This window comes from Canis lupus, chromosome 8 (genome assembly GCF_011100685.1).
Source record: "Canis lupus familiaris isolate Mischka breed German Shepherd chromosome 8, alternate assembly UU_Cfam_GSD_1.0, whole genome shotgun sequence".
Classification (NCBI taxonomy): domain Eukaryota; kingdom Metazoa; phylum Chordata; class Mammalia; order Carnivora; family Canidae; genus Canis; species Canis lupus.
The window spans coordinates 72,886,319-72,903,309 of NC_049229.1; the positions used below are offsets into that span (position 1 = coordinate 72,886,319).

General features: G+C 62.9%; 1 protein-coding gene across 3 annotated transcripts; it reads right to left on the reverse strand.

Annotated features, from left to right (window-relative positions):
* Nucleotides 1-580: 580 nt before the first annotated feature.
* On the reverse strand, nt 581-16,247 carry GPR132 (G protein-coupled receptor 132). 3 transcript variants are annotated; one of them, XM_038545930.1, is made up of 4 exons: nt 16,054-16,247; nt 14,528-14,721; nt 9,857-9,966; nt 581-4,143 (listed from the first exon to the last, which is right to left on the reverse strand). In XM_038545930.1, the coding sequence occupies exons 3-4, from the start codon at nt 9,861-9,863 to the stop codon at nt 3,014-3,016; spliced, it is 1,137 nt and encodes a 378-aa protein (XP_038401858.1). In that variant the 5' UTR covers nt 9,864-9,966; nt 14,528-14,721; nt 16,054-16,247; the 3' UTR covers nt 581-3,013. The 3 variants fall into 3 exon arrangements, with proteins under 3 accessions (XP_038401858.1, XP_038401859.1, XP_038401857.1); XM_038545931.1 differs by lacking the exon at nt 14,528-14,721; XM_038545929.1 differs by lacking the exon at nt 16,054-16,247 and having other exon boundaries at nt 14,528-16,000.
* Between the last annotated feature and the right edge of the window lie 744 nt (nt 16,248-16,991).

Sequence of the window (16,991 nt, forward strand, 5' to 3'; positions counted from 1 at the left end):
GCAACAGCCCTTCCCGGGGGATTGGGGTCCGGAGGCCTTGGGGTGGGGGACGTGTCACCCAGCAGAACACCCAGCCACACCATCCTGAGCCCACCTCTCCTGAGGGGTCCACCCAGGGTGCGACTTGTGGACCGCAGCCACCTGCAGCCAGGACACTGCGGTGGGGGTGGGAGGTGCGTTTGTGGGGTCAGGAAGCTGCAGGGTGTCTGTGCACTGGTCAGTGAGTGAAGACAGCATCACGTCACTGGTCATCAAGGAGAGGAGCACAGCCTGGCAGGGGGGGACCGATGCAGGCTGGGCCTTGGGTCCAGCTGGGGTTCGGGCCTGGTACCCTCTGCCTGCTCCCCCCAGGCTCTCAGACTCAAGGCCATGTTGGTGTCTTAGAGCGGACACCGAGCTGGTTGGGCATCAGCACAGAGCTTGTCCTTGTCCCCCGTGGTCACTGTCCCTCCTCACGCATTTTCCAATCTCGTGAGGCCCCAGCCGTCACTGCAGACACCCTCTGAGACGCCCCAGGGAAAGGAAGCCTCTAGGTCACCCCTTCTTTTTTTTTTTAAGATTTTATTTATTCATGAGAGACACACAGAGAGAGAGAGAGGCAGAGACACAGGCAGAGGGAGAAGCAGGCTCCATGCAGGGAGCCCGACGTGGGACTCGATCCCGGGACTCCAGGATCACGCCCTGGGCTGAAGGCGGCGCTGAACCGCTGCAACACCGGGGCTGCCGTAGGTCACCCCTTCTGACCCTGGATCCCGGTTCACCCTGGTTCCAGCCACGGAATCCTGCCCCATATCTGGCCCCTTCCGCAGGCCCCGCCCCCACAGGCCCCGCCCATGGGCCTCCGTCCTGGGGCCCCTCCAGCGGGACCAGCGGGGAGGCTCGTCCCAGCATCTCTGCGGCCGCAGCAGCTCTGCGACTGGCTACCGCGGAGGCCTCCATCCAACATCGCCCAGAGCTCAGGCCGCCCGCGCCCGCGAAGCTCAGCCCACCTGTCGTCTGAAAACGCTGGTCCTGGGGCAGTGCCGAGGCACCGGGACCAGGTGGCTTGTGGCGGTTTCTCAGGCTGAAGACCCCTCTCCCCTCTCCCCCGTGGGACACTTGTGCACCTGCCAGGGCCTTCAGGCAGCCTGGTCACCCTGGTGCCCGAGGGGCAGTGGGCCACGGCAGAGCACGCTGGGTCTGACGCTGCGCCCGGTGTCCAGGTGGCCACTGGAGGCCAGGGTGTGGCCGTGAGACAGAGGAGATGCAGAGAGGCTCCCAGAGGAGGGCACGAGAAGAGGGAGGCAGTGACGGCCGGCCAGGGATGGCCCCCTACGCCCGAAGCTGAGGGACGAGCCCGGACCGGGTCCTCCCGCAGAGCCCCCAGGAGGAGCCAGCGCTGCCCACGCCCTGGATCCTGGACTTCAGCCCCCAGAACCAGAACGAGGAGAGAACAAGCTTCGTTTCAAGCCCTGCCTCCCCGGCCCCGGTCTGTGCTAATGCGTTACAGCAGCTCCCCACAAACTGGCACGGGGGGGGGGGGGACACCATGGAAGCCCGACGGGCCCCTCCCGCCGCACCCAGCTCTCCTCCCAGTGCTGAGCATTCCCGACGGTTCCCAGAAGCCAAGCCCATCACTTCCGGAGCCCAGGGGCCCACACGCCTCCAGGAGAGCCCGAGAGGAAGACCCCGGCCCGGAGAGGGGCATGACGTTGTTTCATGAGAAGGAACTGGGGCCTGGCTTGCGTGTGTGCGCTCCATTTCTACTGACTTCTTAAATGTATCTTTTCGATGTCTCTCGCTCCAGGGAAGGGCGAAGGACAGCTAGCTGCCTCACAACTACCAGAATGCAACCTGGCACGACCTGGCGCGGCTCCTGTGAAGAGCAGGTGCCTGGGGCGCCTGGGCCCCTCCGCGGGCGAGCAGCCTGCTGGGCTCCTGTCTCAGGAGCCTGAAGCAGAGGCAGCGGGTCAGCCCCCACACTGACCCTCGAGGTACATGTCATTGACCCTGTTACAGACAGGAAACCAAGGCCTCCCAGGCTGGTCGGGGCAGAGCCAGGCCCTGGCCCAGGGCTATGGGGCTGCCAGGGAACCCACCTTCCAGGCCCCACGGGGACCTGGTTCCATGCCCCACCCGCATTCCGTCCACACCTCCCAGGAGGCTGGAGGCCTGGGGCGTCACCTGCTCACTCCTGATCCCCCTATTCGAGCCTCAGGCGGCTTCTCCCCTGACCCTGAAGCCAGGAAGCCTTGATGAGAGGAATTCCAACTATCCTCTGAACCTCTCGGGCGGCCGTGTCACCTTCCTGGGGTGTCCACCAGCCTTTCCCGACCTGGGCACCCTACAGAGGATACGTCGGCTGCCCCGCTGGAAGCCAGAGCAGCCGGTCGCCCACCTCACGGCTGCCCTGTGGGGCTCACAGCAGCCTGCCGCGTCAGACGTGCTGGGCACAGAGCCAGCCCAGCCAGGGGCCGCCCCTCCATAGGCATTGGCTGTCCTGCTGCGACCTGGCACTGTGCGAAGGTGCCCGCTTTGCATGGGCATTTCGAGGCAGAACACGGTCGTGTTGTACTATCACAGTTATCCAAGCAAGGCTTGCAGAAAAGCACAGAAAATAAAGTCATCACTGTGGACAGTGACCAGGCACCTACCCCGTGTGTGGCGTGTGCCAGCTGCCGGCAGCACCAGGCGGGCACGAGGCCTCTGCCAGCAGCCCTGCTGTTTGCTAATAGCCGAGTGAGCCAGCCAGCACCAGTGCAGAGCAAGAGGCCGTCCTGCCTGCCCGGTGCCGGGGCACCTGTGCCTGGAAGCATCGCCCTTCCCGTGGGCTGTGTGGGACCCAGTGGGACAGCCTAGGAGGGCTGGGACCCCGAGGGGCAGGGGCTTACAGAGAACATGTCTCCAGCATGAGAAATCGGTGGCATGTTTTCAGGGCCAGGGTTGTGGACACCGGCCAGCAGGCTCAGTGGATGGGGAAGCCCCTGGCCCCTGGGCTCCCACGCTGGCCACCCTGCCCTGCAGGACCGTGGGCTCAGTGGGGCTCTTCACTCAGCCTCTCCAAAGTGCCCTGTGAGCTCCACGTAGCCAGCTCTGACTCTGGCGGGTGGACAGTCCTGGGCCACGTGGAGCCGTTTGTGAGTGACATGGGCAGTGGCACCTCCTCGGAGTCCTTCGAACTTGTGTGAAGCTTGGAGACGTCTGTTTTTGCGGAGCACTTTTTCCATTCCTTGTGGATTCTGGACACTTCCTGCCGCGAATGGTCCGTGGCCAGCACGTAGATGATGGGGTCAGCCACGCTGTTCACCGTGGACAGGCACAGAAACACCGCGGAGAGCGTGCACAGCCTGGCTTCATAGGTCCTCAGGGTGCCCGGGTCTCCCTTATAGTAGGAAAAGGCGACGGCTTTGGCGAGGAGCACCAGGTGGTAGGGGGCGAAGCACACCAGGAAGATGGTCACGACCGCGATGGCCGAGTGCTTCACCTTGGCCTTCTGGGCGGCGCTCAGGCCAGTGCTCAGCTTGATGCTCCTGAAGATACGCTGGTTGGTGAACGCGATGATGAAGAGGGGGACAGCGAACCCCAGGGCGAAGCGCAAGTAGTAGAACCCGGCGATCCTGGTGTTCATCGACCCCTCGAAGCACGTCCCCCTCTCTTCCATTTCAAACACCGGGTAGTGAACGAGCCCGACAACAACGAAGACGGACACGGAGATGAGGATGGCGGTCCTCTGGTGGCGGCGGCCGCGGCTCTCCAGGGCGTACACCACCGCTAGGAAGCGGTCACAGGAGATGCAGCACAGAAAGAGGATGCTCACGTACAGGTTGCAGAAAAAGATGTAGCCCGTCACCTTGCAGCCCCCGAGGCCCAGCGTCCAGCGGTGGTGGTTCTGGATGTACCTGATCCAGAGGGGCAGGGTGCTGATGTAGAGCATCTCGCAGAGCGACAGGCAGAAGAGGTAGACGGCCAGCACGTTGCCCTGGAGCACCTGGAGCAGCGTGAGCCAGGCGGTCAGGCAGTTGGCCGGCAGGCCCAGCACACACACCGCGCTGTACACCAACACCAGGGCCAGTCTGCTGTCCTCAAAGGACTCGTTGCAGTTTGAGGTGCTCATGCTAGGATCCAGGGTCACCAGGACGGGGCTGGTGACCGCGGTGGCGTTTCCTGTGGGACAGAGACAAGTGTGAGGACAGGCGTCCCTGGGAGCGACTTTCTGGCACTAAGAAAGGAGAAGGTTCAGGCTAACTCCAGATTCAACACACCAGGGGCTCACAAATAAACTTCCAAGTGGGTTTCTAAACCTTTTTTTGTTTTTGCTTTTAATTTTTATTTATTTATTTGAGAAAGAGAGCGAGCATGAGTGGGCTGGGGGGGGTGAGGAGGGGCAAAGAGAGCAGCAGACTCCCCGCTGAGCAGGGAACCCGATGTGGGACTCGATCCCAGAACCCTGAGATCATGACCTGGGCCAAAAGCAGACGCTTCCCCGACTGAGCCCCCCCAAGTGGGTTCCTAAACATGACCCTCAGATCTTCGGTCTCCAACCGACGACATCGTGGCCGGAGCCTGCGGGCTGGGGCAGTACCCAGTCCGCGCGACTCCCGAGGCCGGTCCTCAAACGGTCGTTTGTGGGCTTGGAAAGCAAGTTCCTTCTTTCATTGCTGAGTGAGTGTCGGCGTCCGCACATTTCCCACCATCTAGGTGCTCCACCCTGTCCCCTAGGGCCTGGCCTGTCTAACCTGTCACCTGTTTTGACTCTCAATTACTGAGAAAAATGATTAATCGCCCCTGTCGTGATGCTCCACTTGTCCACGTCTCCTCATGGCTCTTGCAAAGTTTGCTTTCCATACTGCATCTTACCGGTCAGGTGTCCAGGCTCTGGCTGTGCTTCCTGATGCACCCACCCCCGTATCATCGTGTCGCGATGCTCTCTATCTCCGTGGTAGGCAGAGTTCCCGCCCCCGCAGGGATGTGCCCGGGAGGTGGCAGCCTGATGGGCTTCCCTGTAACTCTGGCTACACGGCAAAGGGGACGTAAGGTCGCAGAAGGAGTTAAGTTTGCTAAATAGTGGACAGTAGAGAAAGACGGAGATGATCATGGATTATCACAGGGCCCTTGCCTGCAGAGGAGGGAGGAGGACGGACAGACAGGTGGAGGGACGTGACAACTCAGGCAGCCCCGGGCAGCTTCGACGACGGAGGAAGGGGCCGCGAGCCCCGGGATGCAGGGGAGCCCCGGGATGCTGGCTGGCCCCGGGATGCAGGGGAGCCCCGGGATGCATGCTGGCCCCGGGGTGCAGGGGAGCCCCGGGATGCATGCTGGCCCCGGGGTGCAGGGGAGCCCTGGGATGCTGGCTGGCCCTGGGATGCAAGCTGGTCCCAGGATGCAGGGGAGCCCCAGGATGCATGCTGGCCCCAGGGTGCAGGGGAGCCCTGGGATGCAGGCTGGCCCAGGATGCAGGGGAGCCCTGGGATTCAGGAGGGCCCTGGGATGCAAGCTGGTTCTGGGATGCAGGCTGGCCCCAGGATGCAGGTGGCTTCCGGAGCCCAGAGCCCAAACCGGCGCGGAAACGGATCCTCCCCCAGAGCCTCCAGAAGGAGCGTAGCCAGCGCCACCCATCGAGCCCACCTCTCGCGGCTCGCCCCAGGACAATGATCCTAAGTCTGCACTTTGGAGTCTCTAAGCGCGCACTAATCTGTAGCAGCACCGTAGGGAGGCGCTATAATCTCTATTAGTGCTTTTCGTATAAAGTCTCTTTTGATTCGTATCCATTTGGTGTATTTTCCCCGGCTGTCCACCTGCGAGGTCCCTGCAACCCAGGGCTTTAGCCGTGACACATACAAAAACCTTCCACACTCCGGGCTCTCGGTTACCGAGCGGGTCCGTTTACACTGAGGCGGTTTGTTTCCCACACCTCCCGTTCTCCTCTGCCCTGTTTCTCTTCCCCTTTTGTCTTCTCTTAAGGGTTGAACTGTGTCCCCTATGCCCCCTCCACCCCCCCGCCAAAAGCCATGACGAAGCCCTGTCCCCCGCAGCTCAGAGCGTGGCTGTGTTTGGGGCTGGTCTTGACAGAGCTGGTCAGGTGAGACGAGGGATCCGGGTGACGGCCCGGGACGTGCGCACACGGGGCAGCACACAGGGCAGCCGCAGGCCCCGGAGAGCGTCTGGAACAGAGGCTCCCTGCCACGGAGCAAGTAAACACAACTTCTGGATTTGTTCCGCTCTTAAATTCTGTTCCCCCTCGTTGGTTTTGAAATGATTATTAGGTCCATTTTTTTGGTCTCTCGGAGATGACCCTAGAAATTTACTGTAGCAGCTGGAGCTCCTCAGAGCCTGCACCCTCCTGACCTGCGAGCGCCCCGACGGCCCCTGGGCCACTCCGGCTCAGTGCGCCACTCGTGTGGGGGCTCCTCCGTTTGTAGCCTCACATGAGGAGCCCAGAGGCAGCCAGTCTCCCCTCCCTTCCCCTCCAGCCCCGGGAGACCCCGCTCCTCCTGCCTCAGGACCTCCTCCGCCCGCACGTGTGCAGAACAGGAGCTGCCGGGACGCGCTGTTCACCCGGCAGGCGGACTCCCGGGGCTCTGCTTTAGCCTTCCCTGTCCTCCGTCCCCCGGAGCCCTGAGGAGCCCCGCGGGTCTGACTCTCATGCCTTTGGACCTTCTGCATCGAGAGCATATGGGTTCCACCGTCGCACATGGACCCACGTTGGGCCTGTCAGCGTTCTGCTGGTTGCATCAGCCGCCCCAGGCTTCCCCTCCCGCCATGGGAGCTCGGGGCCTCCACCCTGACCTCGACCCGCACGGCCGTCCGAGGAGTCTGGATGGATGCCCACCTACAGCCTGTGGCCTCTTGGTCCAAGTCATGCTTTTTAAACACTCATTCACTGGAAAGTCAGTGATCCAGCTTTCCTTTGTGAAGGACCCCATCTGGGTCCTTCTCAGGTGTGTCTGGATGGCCTGCGGTGCGGTCCCCACCCTGACCGTCCATGTTGCCCACGTGCCCGTGGCACCGCGTGAGGCCATCGGAGTGGCTGGCGCCGCGGAGCCAGGTCTCTACCCCCCCCCCCCCCCCCCCCGGCGCTAGCTCTCTGCGCCCTGCCGTGCACCGCAGGGCCGGCTCCCTCGTAGCTGGGGTGGCGGTTCTGAGACCCCGTTTGGTGGGATGTGACCTGTGAGCATTGCCCGATGGAAGGGGCCATCCTCAGAGAGGGTGTGGGCTTGCTGCCACCAGTCACCGGGGTCCCCCACCTGAGCGGGGGCAGCCAGTGGGCAGGAGTCCTTGGACTCGTCCCAGAGCTGGTTTTCTAGCAGCCCTCACACTTGGGGCTGCTCTTTGGGGTGCACGGGGGACAAGTCCCACGCCAAGCCCCATGCCCACCCCTAGGCGAGAGCCTGGGGCTTGCCTGCTGTCCCCATCATGTGGGAAATGGACAGACATCAATCAGCACAGGGACATAAAACAGACTCTATGACGTCTTCTCACTGAGATTCACGGCACCATGACACGGAGGCCGAGGTCCAGAGACGTTCCGGGGATCCCGACGCCCTGGGACTGGAGGGGCCTCGTCCGTGCACAGCCTGGGGCACCCTCCCAGCCCAGGCCCGTGGTGAAGACGCGCTTTCCCGGAGCTCTGCCAAGGGTGACCCAGGCTTCGAGGGACCTCATAGCTGGCTGACAGGCCGTGGCGTGGAGAACGGGGGCCCCCAGTACTCACCCTAGTACCCACTCACGCCCACCTGCGAGTTGCCACCCTGTCCAACAGCCAGGAGGCCCGTGGGCAGAACCAGCCCCAGCCCCAGGCTCGAGCGAGCTGTTGGAGCCCAGGGCCGGTCCCGGCCCAGCAGTGGCTGCACACCTGCCTTCCCTCAGGCCTGCTCGGGAGTGCAAGGACAGACGGCCGTGCTGGGAGGGGCGGGCCCCCAGCTCGAAGGACCAGAGGGACCTGCTGTGACTCACCCGCTCTGGGGACCCGCCCCGGGGAAGGAGGCTGCCACCCCCAGCCTCCCACGCACCGCACCGCCATCCCCTGCCCAGCCTGCTCTCCTGCACTCCTCCGTGACCTGCACCCGGAGCCACCCCGGCCCCCCTCCCTCCCTGGCCTCCTCTGGGACCTGTCGTGGAGATGAAGGGCTGCGGCCTTGGTGACACGTGCTCCCAGAGGCCGTGCTCCTGGGCTGAGCCTTTCAGTTCCTCAGGAGACGCCGTGACACCTCCGCACCTGGGCCCCGCGGTTCCTCCCCGGTGCGCTCCCGCTCCGAGGTGGACGGCGTCCGGGTCAGCGGGGAGCGTGGCCAGCCGCCAGCGGGCCACCGGGCGCAGGCCGAGCTTCACGGTGCCTTCACCGTCCGGCCGGGCCTGGCCTGGCCCTGTCACAGCACGGAAGGTGGCTTCTGTTCTCTAGCCTGGCGCCCCTGGGTCATGACCCCCTGACCTCTCCGCGGCCAGACCATAAGGAAAGCCGCGCGTTCCAAATGCTGAGCTCGCCCAGGGCGCCAGCCGGGGATCCCGCAGGCCATGCACCTGCCTTGAGGGCCATGCAGCTGCCTGCCCGCCCGCCGAGTGGGGGCCGCGGGGGGCGGAGTGCGCCCTGGCTTGTGCCCCTGCTGAAGCTTCATCGGCGTGTCCCCAAGCGACAGGGTCCGCCATGCCACTCCCTGGTCGCCCCCAGTGCCCTCACTCCAGTAAAGTACACATAATCTAAAGGTCACCGTCTTCATCATTTTTAAGTGTGCAGCTCGGGGCGTAAGGACATTCACACTGTCCGCCCGCAGGACTCTCGTCATCTTGCAAAACTGACACCCTGTCCCTCGCTCCCAGCGCCCGGCCTGCTCTGGAGGTCCCGCACACTGGCTTCCCCCCCTGGCCGTGGCCCGGAGCTCCGCCCGTGTGGCAGCAGGTGCCAGAATGGCCTCCCTGGCCAAGGCGGGGTCCCAGTCCCGTGTGTGCCCATTCGCTTGTCCGTCCTCCGGCGGGTGGACACCTGGCTTCCCTCCACTCTTAGTTCCCCGTGAGTCATGCTGCCCAGATTACGGGCACAGAGCTATCGCTGCAACACCCTACTTTCACTTCTTTTGGGTAAAAACCCAGAAGTAAAATTGCTGTATCACAGGGAAGTTCTATTTTCAGCTTTCTGAGGAACCGCGGAGCCCCCCGCAGGGGCTGCGCCCCCTCCCGCCCCCTCCCGCGCCCACCGGCGGCGGCGCAGAGGCTTCCAGCTTCTCCCGCGTCCTCGCCCGCACCCAGCCTTTGGTTTCTAGGAGCGGCCAGCGTCCCGGCTGTGGGGTGGTGCGCGCTGACCTCTCCGGGACCTCCCCTTCCTAAGGCCTGGGGACAGGTGCCGCCGTCCCCGCTCCCGGGTGAGGGGCTGGAGCACGGGCCGGGAGGTGACCAGGCCCAGGAGCCAGGGGCAGCTGGCCGCGGGGCAGTTCTCAGGGTGCAGGGCAGTGACGCCCTGTCTTTGCCGGGGCTCCTGACAGGTGCCCAGGGGGGCCCTGGCCTCGGGTGGAGGGGGAGCGCTTCCTGGGGGACCAGGTAAGGCCCAGGAGACAGGGTGACAGGCTCCTGCGGGGCCTCTGAGAGGCTCTGGGGCTTGGCCGTGGGCAGGAAACAGGGCGGGAGGCCCTCACGCCCACGCATCCTGCTCCGGGTTCCCTCCTCGCCCGTCTGAACTGAGGCCCCCCAGCTGCTTCCCGACGTCTCCATGGGAAGCCGACACCTCCCTCTCTTAGGAGTTCGTTTTCATTTTGATAAATCTGTTGCTACACGCTAAGTTTTGAAGGAAGTATCCCCGTTTGAGACGAGGCGCGTTGTAGAACCATCCTGACAGGCTCCCTCCTAAATGTGTAAAGTCGAAGGAGACGCGAAGGGAGGGCGCTCTCACCTGGCATATTGGGGGGCTCCAGCTTCACGGTGGCCCCAACGGCCTTTCTAGCACAGGTCGTACATCTTATCAATCCTACCGAGAAGCTTGCTCTGACGGTTTAAGATGACCTGGAGAAAGAGTAGGGTGAAATGACTTTGAGGAAATCAGATTAAATCACAAATCATTTGACAGATGCTCAGTGAGCATTTACTCTGTGCCATGTGTTGTGTTTATCCTGTGGGATACAACAGCAGGTCCTTCATGTAGAAAGAATATCTACAAATCAATAAAAACAAGAAGTTTCAAAGCCAAAGAGCAAATAATTCACAAAAGAAATAAAAACAGATCCTAAAACTCCAAAAAAGAAAAAGCTGGGCAGTCCGGGTGGCTCAAAGGTTTAGCGTCACCTTTGGCCCAGGGCCTGATCCTGGGGACCCGGGATCAAGTCCCACGTCGGGCTCCCTGCATGGAGCCTGCTTCTCCCTCTGCCTGTGTCTCTGCCTCTCTCTCTCTCTCTGTCTTTCATGAATAAATAAGTAAAATCTTAAAAGAAAAAGAAAAGAAAAAGCTCAACTCTACTTATAATCCAAGAAATGTGAACAGAAACATCAAAATGGCAGTCCTTTTTTGCCTATGAGACTGGCAAGAATAAAGAACTTTAATTCTTAGTGTTGCCAAAAGAGTGAGGAAGTGGGTACCCTTTACTGGGCTGATAGGAGCATAAAAAATATTTAAAAAATATTTTTAAAGATTTTATTTATTTATTCATGAGACACACAGAGAGAGGCAGACAAAGGCAGAGGGAGAAGCAGGCTCCCTGCAGGGATATGGGACCCATCCCAGGACCCCAGGATCACGCCCTGGGCTGAAGGCTGATGCTCAACCACTGAGCCACCCGGGTGCCCCTGACACAAACGTTTCTGAGCACAATGTTGCAACGTGCTTCCCCAAATCCTCAATGTGCCTACCTTTGGATCATGTAAAATCCTTTCTAGGAATTTTTCCCTGGTGGAATAATTACCCAAGATGTGAAGTGCATGTGACCTGCGAGCACGTCTCTGCACATCGCCCCACGTGGGAGGGTCCAGGACCCCCAACCCCCAGGACAGCAGCACGAAGCCTGCAGAGCACAGAGGCTGGGGGGTCCGGAGGCACAGTGGGCCCTGATGGTGAGGGACTGTGTCCAGGGTCCTTATGTCTCTACATCCTTCCCTGAAATAGCCTCTGTCCTTGTGAGCCAGAGAGTGTCTGGGGGGAGGGAGGTGAGTGCTGTACACTGTCCTCCCAGAACCCCGGGGGCCCGCTGCTCCTGCTCCCTGAGGCTGGGCCCAGAGGGGCTTCTGCAGGGGCTCCCCATCCCACCCCAGGCCACCTGCTCAGAGGGAGACGCCCACCAAGAGCCAGCAGCTGCACCCTAGGAGTGAGTGCTGTGGCCCAGCTGTCCCCAGATTAGCTGCTCAGCCCCTAGTCACTGTTTTCCCACCAAGCAGAAACAGCGGGAGGCCAGGACGCATGCCTGAAGCTACAGAAAGCTCACTTCCGACTGAGCAGGGACTGAGTACCTGGAAAATGCAGACAAAGGTGAGTCTAGAAAGGGTGTCTCCCATGTGATTAACCTTCTGGGGCTGACATTCCCCAATAGGCCGGCAGGCCTGGGCTTGGAGGGTCACTGGGCCTTGCCTGTCCCACCCCCGGGTCTCAGATCAGCCCCCCAACAGCTTGGGGCGCCCCTGGGGCTTGCAGCCTGGCCTAGGAGGACCGCACGCAGGACCTGCCCTTTAGAGAGCTGGACCAAGGTGTCCCGGCTGTCACGAGCAGGGCCCGCAGGACGCAAACCCCCAGAACAGAGACCCAGCGGGCTGGGGGCGAGGGGGCGGGCCCCCAAGGGAGGAGTGGCCCACAGGCCAGGCCACCTGGGAGGCATCCGGATGCTTCTGAGCCCCAGGAGCATGGGTGGGCCCTGGGCCGGATTTCCTCCATCCGACTAATAAACTGCCTGGGGCGGGGCTCCGGGGAGTGTGCGGCCTCCCTGAGGTACTCTAGAAGCTGGGGTGCCGAGCTCTGACCCCTCTTCCCTCTAGAAGCTGGGTGCCGAGGTCTGACCCCTCTTCCCGAAGCACATGCCAGTGGGGGCGGGGGGTGTCTCTTGAAGCTGCTTCTGCAGATGCTGGAGGAAGTGGTGGCCCCACAGAAAATGTGCTCTGTCTTCCCAAGTGAGCCCGGCAGGCAGGCGGGCCCTTCCCAGGCTGCCTCCTGAGCCCCCCGGGGCCTGCGCTCTGAGGACACGGGCTGGCCAGCAGTGAGTGGGGGGCCTGGGGGCCTGGGGGGCCTGCCCACGTGGCCTGAGTAGTGCGGGGTGCTGAGGTCCAGGTCTGGGGCCATTCCACTGACCGTCAGGCACCAACAGCCTGGCTGGACAGAAGGCACAGGGAGGGGGCGCGAGCACCGTGAAAGGGCCAGAGGGCCGGCGCCAGGCCAGGCCGAGCAGCGGGTGCGGGGGTGGCCAGCAGAGCAGCTCGCGGCCCTCCAGGGCTCCGGGGCGTCTAGTACCACTGTCTCCCCGGCCTCTGAGGGCAGCAGGCCCCAGAGCAGGCCAGAGCCTCACTCCAGCCAAGCTCACTGGGTTCTTGCATCATCGTGGCTGCTGGGACACGGAATCCACTGGGCCTGGTTGTGGAGCCGGGGTGCTGACCGCAGCATCCGGCACGGCCAGGGTGGCAGTGGACTGCTCCCTCCCTGCGTCCCCACCCCGCCCACCCCAGAGCACCCTGGCTCCTCCGGGGGCTGGGTCGGGGCTGGGTCGGGGCTGGGGTTCGGGTGGGCCTGGGCCTCCCCTGGTGCTGGACGTTGAGTGGAAAGACAAGAGCGTGGGGGTGGCTCTCCTCGCTCCTGCAGGCCAGCAGCGGGCCACCCTGGGGACCCACAGGGGCGGATCTCAGCCGCGGGGCAGGTGGAGTGAGAGACCTAGGGGCTGGCCCGAAGCTCTTTCCATCTGCCCCTGCCAGCCCTAGACATCCCCAGGGGCCCCGGTCCCCACCGCCTCCTGCCTCCTGGCCAGCTGTAGCAGGTCCCCTCCCGGCTCCTTCCCCCCTTGGGGCTGACAGCTGGTTCCCCCCAGTAAATGCAGGGGCCGTGAGAGGAGCCCCACGTGCGCCGGCACTGCCCCTGCGCTGTGTCCTCATGTATTTGAAATGACCCTCAAGCTTTTCAACATACATTCTCGAACTTTACTATGTTAACTTTTCAAGCAGACCCCAAACCACAGCCACAGGATACGCACAGTTTTTATCCTGCCCTGGCTCGCTTGACCTCTTGACCCGTGATTTCCCATCCTGACACGATGCTGTCCGCATTGGGGTAAAGGCTGGGGAGGGGGTTGCTGCGCTGCCGGCCCCAGGCACGTCGTCCATGTGTGCTTCCCACACTTCTATTCTTTCATTTTGATAGTTCTTTTTTTTTTTTTTTAATTTATTCACGAGAGACACAGAGAGAGGCAGAGAGGCAGGCAGAGGGAGAAGCAGGCTCCCTGCAGGGAGCCCGACATGGGACTGATCCCAGGACCTGGGGTCACATCCTGAGCCTAAGGCAGATGCTCCCTTGCTGACCCACCAGGTGTTCCCGATAGATTTTTTTTTTTTAAGTAATCCCTTTTGTTTTCTTAAGTGATCTCCAAGCCCAGCAAGGGGCTTGAACTCACGCCTCCGAGATCAAGAGCCCCAGGCTCTACCCATTGAGTCGGCCAGGCCCCCAGTAGATTTTTACCTGCAAGGTTTAAGAACTCATTTGCATGTCTTTGATCGGTAATGAGGTTGACACACCCCCAGCGCGTCCGCCCCTACTTGTCCTGTCCCCCTCCGCTCCGGTGACTCTGTGTCCCCTCTCTGCCCGGTGGGTCCCCTAAAACACCATCGCATCACCCTCCCGGGCACAGACACGCCTGAAAGAACAGTGCAGGGATCCCTGGGTGGCGCAGCGGTTTGGCGCCTGCCTTTGGCCCAGGGCGCGATCCTGGAGACCCGGGATCGGATCCCACATCGGGTTCCCGGTGCATGGAGCCTGCTTCTCCCTCTGCCTGTGTCTCTGCGCCTCTCTCTCTCTCTGTGACTATCATAAATAAATAAAAATTAAAAAAAAAAAAAAAAAAAAAGAACAGTGCAGCCGCCTCTCCGCACTTGTTGCACTTGTCGTTGCACTTGTCGGCAGACCTGGGAACACCCACCGCCCCTGTCGGCATCACCCAGCCCCAGGCCCGCCCGCCGCCAGGCTGGCCGTCCCCACCCCTCCCCCTCCCCAGCCAGGCAGCCCCAGAGCCAAGGGAGCCAGGCCCTCGGTATCTCACCCACCAACACTCGGGGAGCCAGCCACAAGCCCAGCACCCAGGGAGCCCACCTGCCCTGGTGGCAGGAACCAGCCGGGCCCCGAGCTCTGACTCTCGGGCGCCCTGGACCACCAGCCACGGGGAGCACTTTACAGAAGAGTCTCAGGGTAGGCAGAGACTCGGGGCGCCGCGGAGCTGCCGTCCCTGCCCCCCCACAGCCGTGGGCACCGGCCCCTGGGTCCTCTCTTGGCGAAGGACCCCAGCCTGGGACCCCTGGCCAAGCCCCCACCCTTACCCACGAATGGCCTCCGCTTTGGGACTCCCACTGTCCCGCCTCCCTGCCCGCGCCCCGCACGTGGAGCCACACTTACACTTCTCGGGAGGGAGGTGTGCCTGTCAGCTCCGGGCCCAGCCGAGGCCTTCAGGAAGCAGCGGGGGCCCGAGCCGGGTCTTAGACAAAGCAGCCCCGCCTGGGCTTGGCCAAGCAGGGCCGAGTCTGCTGGGGCCGGTGCCTCGGAACTTCTCCCGGGCGGAAAGCCACAGCAAAGCAAGTCTACTTCTGGGGCTGTGACGACACACGACACAGGCTACGCCGTCATGGGCTCCCCAGCTGGGGCAGGCCAGTGGGGCCAGCCCCCCTGAGCCTCCCCAGACCCCGCAGGGCAGCCCTCGAGGGGAACTCCGGCTCGGGCTCTGCTCCCGGGGGCCCCCGTCCATGCCCGGGCAGACCCAGCCACGTCACACGTGCCCTCCCTCCCCGCTTCCCGTCCTGGGGGCAGTGGGGGGGGCGGGGGTGTCCCTCGGAGGAAAGAGGCCTGCGCGTGGTGCCCTTGGCTCTGCCTCCAGGTCCCCGGAGCTGATCCCAGGGCTGTGGACCCCGCTGGTGGGTTTCTCCGCGAGGCCCCACGTGTGCTCCCCCAGCAAGGCGCTGCCCGACCCCGGGGCCTCACGGCTGCTTGTCCCTCAGGCTAAAACCCCGTGGGTCCAAGCACCCGCCCCACTTCCTTGGAAAATGACACGGGCTGGAGGCGACCCCCGGCCTCACCCAACCACCCTCTGCCCTGGGTGTGCAGTGAGGGGAAACCGCTTCCCCGCCACCCAGGCCTGCCGCGGTCCTGGCTCTCCCAGCCATGGGGTGGGGGCTGGGGGGCTCTGTGCCCGGCCTGCAGCAGGGACAGTGAATGGTGGTGGGTTCAGGGCTGGGAGACCACCCCCCGCGGATGCACCCCCGCGCGCTGCACTCTCCCTAAGTGACCTTCGGGTTGCGGCCGCCCCCGGCAGAGCCTCGTGGCCCTGGGCGGTGTCCCACTCAGCTGCACCCTGAGCAGTGATTTCTCACTAGCGTGGGTGGCTGCCGAGGACCTAGAGAGCGCAGCACGGAGTCTGCCGGCGAACACAGGGCTTACTTCAGCCTTCCAGAAACACCCGCCCGGGGGCCGGCCGCTGCCCAGGGCAGCCCTTCCCAGGGGAGCGGCAGCAGGTGAAGCCAAGACTCCGGGCGGGGCTGGGACCCACCATCCCTGGGCAGCAGCCACCAGAGCCCGGGGGTCCGTGGGGGGCTGAGCCTCAGCGGGGCCAGGTGTCTCCGGGGACAGTGGGCGTCCACACTGGCGGCCCAGGCCCTCTTCCGGGACCTGCTCCCTTAGGACCCCCCCCCCCAGGGATCCAGGTCTCCTGTTGTTGGGTGCGTGGCTCCAACCCAGACCATGATCAGCTCTGTGCCATGGTAGGTCTGGGAGGATGGCAGCTGACGCCTCCTCCCGAGGCACCGCGCCCGCCTCCCCGCCCAGGGCCTGCACCCCCTCTTCCCGAGCAGTAACTCCCGAGCATGGAAGGTCGGGCGTGAGAGGAAGGCTTCAGGGGAGGACGGGGCTGTGGGGAACCGGGAGGGGCTCACCTGGCCGGGGGCCTGAGGGCGCACCGTCTTCCAGGCAGGGGGAAGGGGGCCTGTAACCACCTGCCGACGCCCCCGGGCGTCACTGACTTCCTGACTTCTGGGCAGGTGCCACAACCTGGAAGGGCTCTTCGTTTATCCTGTTTACAACATCACACTCATCATCTCTCGAGAAGTGAAACTTCTTCACCATTTGAAATAGGTCCTACAGCTCTGAGTTTGAGGAGGTAGGAGGGGTGGGCGGTGACGGCTCTGCCCCCGCCCCCTCCCGGCTCCGCTGGGCAACTGCCCAGGGCAGGCACCAAACAGAGGTGCCCATTCGGCCCCCGATTTCTGAGGTCTTTATAACGAGGAGGGAAGGTGATGAGCCCCCGTGCAACCACCACCTAGAGTCAACAAACGTGAAGATCTGGGGCACCCGGGAGGCTCAGCGGTTTACAGCCTCCCTTCGGCCCAGGGCATGACCCCGGGTCCCGGGATTGAGTCCCATGTTGGGCTCCCTGCATGGGGTCTGCTTCTCCCTCTGCCTGGGTCTCTGCCTCTCTCTCCCTCTCCCTGTCTCTCATGAATAAATAAATAAATCTTTATTTTATTTTTTTTTGAAGATTTTTTAAAATTTATTCATAGAGAGAGGCAGAGACCCATGCAGAGGGAGAAGCAGGCATCATATCGAGAGCCTGATGTGGGACTCGATCCAGGGTCTCCAGGATCACGCCCTGGGCTGCAGGCGGCGCTAAACCGCAGGGCCACCGGGGCTGCCCCAATAAATAAATCTTTAAATAAAAAAAGCAAACGTGAACATCTTCGTTGGGCTTGATCAAAGCCCATCACGTTTCTAACTAGAATGCAGGCCCCCCACCCAGCACCCAGATACTCCCATGTCCATCTCCGGCAGCAAGCGTGAGCCCCTGCACGCCCCCTCCTCACCCCCGTGCACGGTG